At 45.2% G+C, this 5,307-nt stretch overlaps 1 protein-coding gene across 1 annotated transcript in view; it reads left to right on the top strand.

Moving 5' to 3' along the window:
- Cd4 (CD4 molecule) overlaps positions 1 to 5,307 on the top strand; it is a 25,284-nt gene that overhangs the window by 9,100 nt on the left and 10,877 nt on the right. The window contains exons 3-4 of the mRNA XM_021165727.2: positions 1,162 to 1,245; positions 1,372 to 1,539. Of these exons, the coding sequence (XP_021021386.2) occupies positions 1,162 to 1,245; positions 1,372 to 1,539 (252 nt within the window). The remainder of the gene's footprint in view (positions 1 to 1,161; positions 1,246 to 1,371; positions 1,540 to 5,307) is intronic.

Below are 5,307 nucleotides of genomic sequence, written 5' to 3'. Positions count from 1 at the left end.
GGAAAACATTTGAAACATAAATAATGAAAATAGCCAATAAAAAAAGAAAAAGAAACAGTATATGTATTTATAAAGAATACATTAGTATATATATATATATANNATATATATANANACATGTATATGCATGTTAAATTTGTGTGTGCTTGTAAATCTACACATATATGTTCCATGAATATAATAGTCTGCTGATAAACATTTAATGGTTGCCTCTCTAAAGCAAAACAAACAAAAAACCTAATGGTCAATATTTGGCAACTTCCATGGTGTGAAGATTCCTGCTGAGGCGGCTTTACCAGGACCCCTCCTGGTGACGTCACTCACTGTAGAGCTGGGGAGAAAACTGCACAATCAATTCTTGCCAATCACTGTGGGATGCTGCCAGTGCAGTGACAGATAACATACCCCTCACCAAAAGATGTGTGCCACCACCACCTGGCTATAATTTTATTAAAAGGCAAGTGGGTCCTTCTCCCCATACTTGAGATAGGGTCTTTTATAACCCAGGTTAGCCTTGAGCTTAGTATATAGCTGAGGCTGGCCTTGAACTGGGTGTTTGCCTGCATGTATATACGTGTACCATGTGGTTGGCTGGAGCCTGCTGAGGTCAGAAGAGGACACTGGATCCACAGTACTGGAATTACAGACATACCCATGTAGGATCTTGGAATCAAAGCTGGGACCTCCACAGGAGGAACGAGTGCTCACAACCGGTTAGTTTTATTTTTGAGATAGGGTTTCTCAGTACACTCCTTGCTGGCTTTGGACTCATGATCCTCCTGCCTTGGCCTCCTAGCTACTAAAAGTGTACACATATGCCTCTGTGCCAGGGTCAGAGACAATAACGGTGCACATGAGGACCTAAAACCGTAGTTTGTCTTTGACACCCAGGAATATACTTATTTCTGGGTCTATGTCATGCACTGCTGCTATTGCTCAGGATGTTTAAATTGCTCTTCAGCTACTGACATCACAGTCTTAGTTTGGCAGGACCTTTGGGGTGTATTATTGCAGGTTGCCCACTTTTGTGTATGCAGATAATGTTCTCTGGGTTGGTTATCAAGGTCCTGAGGAAGAGAGAGAGTTCTTGTGTGCCCCAGGCCCAAGGAATACCTGAAGACTGCTGATTTCTATCTTCCTCCGCTCCTGACATTTTTGTAGGCTCAGATTCCCATCGGCTCAACGAGACCACCATGTGCCGAGGCATCTCTCTTAGGCACTTGCTGCTGCTGCAGCTGCAGCTGTGTAAGTTTTCTGACTCGGGGACCAGTGGCAGATGGGGCAGGAGGAGGGGTAAAGGGGAAACCGCAAAGGATGGGACACAGGGAGACAGCTGTTAACATCTGAAATATGACCTTCTTTTCTGTGCAGCACAACTCCTAGCTGTCACTCAAGGGAAGACCCTGGTGCTGGGGAAGGAAGGAGATTCAGCAGAACTGCCCTGCGAGAGTTCCCAGAAGAAGATCACAGTCTTCAACTGGAAGTTCTCTGACCAGAGGAAGATTCTGGGGCAGCATGGCAATGGTGTATTAATTAGAGGTAGGATTCCCTGTCCCGCCCCCCTCCCCCCAACCCAGGGAGGGAAACAGTGAGTTGAATGAACCCTATTCCTAGAAGCCCAAAGTCCCATGATGGCTAGGCGCCACACAATCTCAGTGGTCCTCTTTTCTGAGACTCCCTTTTTCTAACTGCTGATGACACTTGGATCTAGAATTTTATTCTTTTAATGGACATTGTAAAATTTACTGTATAAAATATATGATCTCGCCGGGCGGTGGTGACGCACGCCTTTAATTCCAGCACTTGGGAGGCAGAGGCAGGCGGATTTCTGAGTTTGAGGCCAGCCTGGTCTACAGAGTGAGTTCCAGGACAGCCAGGGCTACACAGANAAACCCTGTCTCCAAAAACCCCAAAACCAAAAACCAAAAACCAAAAAAAAAAAAAAAAAAAGAACTCAAGAGTATTAATACTACAGACCGTGGAGATGATAGATACATTGTTTACACCTGTGAAGAGTATTAATACTACAGACCATGGAGATGATAGATACATTGTTTACACCTGTGAAGAGCAACAGCTGACGATGTAGAGTGCTTGACTAGACCATGTAAGGGCCCTGGTCTGATTCCCCAACAACAAAAAAATCAATCAAACAAACAACAAAGCCAAGTGGTGGTAGTGCACATTTTGAATCCCAGCACTCAGGAGGCAGAGGTAGGCAGATCTCTGTGAGTCTGAGACCAACCTATTCTATAGAGTGAGTTCTATGACAGTCAGAGCTATGTAGAGAAACCCTGTCTTGAAAAACAAACAAGCAAAAAACTTACACACACACACACACATACACACACACACACACACCTCAGTGCATGTCCTATGATCAATCCTAGCATTAAGAGGCTAAGGCAGGAAGCTGATAAGTTCTGAGGTCGTATACCAAGACTGTCTCAAAATTACATTTACTTACTCTTAAAAATGAACACATTCTAAGATGCTGTATAAAGCAGATAGATTTGGCAACACCATGTGCACTGTCTGTGAATGGCTGACATTTGAGAAACGCTGGGCTGGAGAGATGGCTCAGGGGTTAAGAGCACTGATTGCTTTTCCAGAGGTCCTAAGTTCAACTCCCAGCAACCACATGGTGGCTCACAACCATCTGTAATGGGATCCGATGCCCTCTTCTGGTATGTCTAAAGACAGCTACAATGTTCTTATATATAATAAATAAATAAATCTAAAAAAAAAAAAAAGAAAAGAAAAGAAATGAAACGAAACGCAGCCCTGGTCCAGCCTTTAGTCTTCCCAGAGAAGCATCTGAGGCCCAGCTCCAAGATTTCATGCCTACTTGTTATCACCATCATCATAATTAGTGTTTGTGTGTGTTTGTATATGCAGCCGTGTGAGAGTTACTGGATGTGTGTTGAGGTCAGAGGACAACTTTAGGGACTGAACTCAGGTAGTCAGGCTCCTGTGGAAGCACTCTTACTTGCTGGGCCATCACACCAGCCCTGAAGCCATTTCATGGTTGTTGCTGTTGCTTTTGAGACAGGGTCTCTCTTTGTGGCCCTGGTTGTCCTAGAAATTGCTACTTAGAGCAGGCTATCCTTGAACTCACACATGTCCGCCTGCCTCTGCCTCCCAAATGATTAAAGCCACACCCAGCTAAGATTATGACTTCAAACTTATAGTTTTATAAATTTAAGGCTGCTAAACTTTATTTATTTACACATTTACATGACACAGGGTCTCTTGTAGCAGCCTGGCCTCAAGTTCAATGGTGTAGCTGAAGATGACCTTGACTTCTGAGCCTTCTGTTTCTGATACCTTCCAAGCACAGGCATTACAGACCTGTATGAACGAGCACACTGTGTAGCCCATGCTGCCATACGTGCTGTTGAACTCCTTGTTCAGCATGCTATGAGAGGGCTCCACCAACTGAGCTACATCTGCAGCTTTGTTTACTTATTTTATTTTTTTCTGAGACAGGGTTTCTTTATATGGCCCTGGCTGTCCTAGAACTCACTTTGTAGACCAGGCTGGCCTCAAACTCAGAAATCTGCCTGCCTCTGCCTCCCGAGTGCTGGGATTAAAGGCGTGCGCCACCAACGCCCGGCTGACAATGTTCTTTTAAATGGGATTTATTTTCCTTACCTGTGAGATTAAAAACTTTCTAAATATTTCTAATCNTTTGTGTTAATGCTTTTGTTCTGTAGGAATGGTTCCTTTCTAACTTCCTGGTTGTGTGTGTTCGTGTGTGTGCACATGCAAGTGTGCTCACCTGTGTGTCTGAGTGGAGACTAAAGGTCAATGTTTGATGTCTTCCTATATTGCTCTCTGCTTATTATTTATTTATATTTTATGTGCTTTGGTGTTTTGTCAGGTCCCCTGGAAGTAGAGTCACGAACAGGTGTGAGCTCCCGTGTGGGTGNTGGAAATTGAACCCAAGTCCTCTGGAAGAGCAGCCAGGGCTCTTAATCACTAAGCCATCTCTCCAGTCCCACCTTTGCTTTGTTTTTGAGGCAGGGTTTCTCACTGAACCTGATGCTCAATGTTTCAGTGAGATGCTCTACTGAATAGCTCCAGGATCTGCCTGTCTCCATCTCTCGTGGAGCGGGANATGTGGGCTTACATCTTCCCAGTTGGCTGTCCGTGGCTGTAGGGAATTCCAACTCAGGTCCTCTTGGTTTTGCAGCAGGCTCTTTATCTATTGAGCCACCNCCCTCCCCTCACTTCCTGATGTTTAACAATGGCAGTGGCACCCTCTTGTTGCCTTGACTTGTGGACCTCAAACCCTTTCCTCTCCTCTAGGCTCCCACCCCTCACCACTCCCCAGCTGCAATCACCCCTTTCTTTGACTGATTTTTGGTTTCATCCTCTCTGAGGCACGCCTGTCTGTCTCAGGCACCACAGTGAGCAACCTGGCCATTCTCTTTCTTGTCTTTCTTCTTGGGTCTCTCTCTCTCTGCTGCTGAGGTGCAGACTGGCACGTGTCATCCCCTGTGAATGACCAAGCCTAGGAGCACCCACTGGACTTTCTGCTTTCTTTGCACCATGTCCTCGAAGCACCCCAGCTGAAAAGCTCCACGCCCTGATGTCTCTTGACAACTTGCCTTGAGCTACTTTCTTGTGTCATCTCCCCTTCCTGAACCTCCTTCCTCCCACCCCCCACATCCATTTTTCTGTTCTTAAATCTTTTGTTTTTCTTCTTGTGGCTGGGGAGCTGGCCAGTGTGTGATGAGAGTTCTTACAACCTGAAGACATGAGTTGGAGACTTCATCACTCATGTGGAAATCTGGAATAGTGTGACCCACCTGCAACCCCTGTGTTGTACAGGGCAGAGCCAGGAGGATCACAGTTTGCTCACCACCATACTAACTCCAAAGAAATAAGGTGGAGAGTGACATAGCAGAATATCTGATGCCCTCTGTTAGGCACCTACACACTCATGTGCACATATAGCACACACACACACATACACACACACTTGAAAGCTTTTTTCTTCCCATGTTAGAAACTGAAAAGAGGCAAGTGGTCTACTGTGAACCACACCCCAGCCAGCCTATATTTTCCTTCTTAAAAATAACTTTATTTATTATTGGGCTGGAGGGCAGCTGAGTGGTTAAGAGCATGTTCTCCTGCAGGGGACCTGGGTTTGGTTNTCAGCACTCATTGAGAAAGGCTCCCAACCATCTGTAACACCTGTGCTAGGAGAAATGATACCTCCTTTGGTTAACATGGGAACCGGGCACATATACATATGTGCTGTCAAAACACTCACACATACAAAAGAAATCTTTAAAAAAA

Source organism: Mus caroli, chromosome 6, assembly GCF_900094665.2.
Source record: "Mus caroli chromosome 6, CAROLI_EIJ_v1.1, whole genome shotgun sequence".
Lineage (NCBI taxonomy): Eukaryota > Metazoa > Chordata > Mammalia > Rodentia > Muridae > Mus > Mus caroli.
Note: the sequence above shows the minus strand (reverse complement) of the source record. Positions and strands in the feature narration are given on the sequence as shown.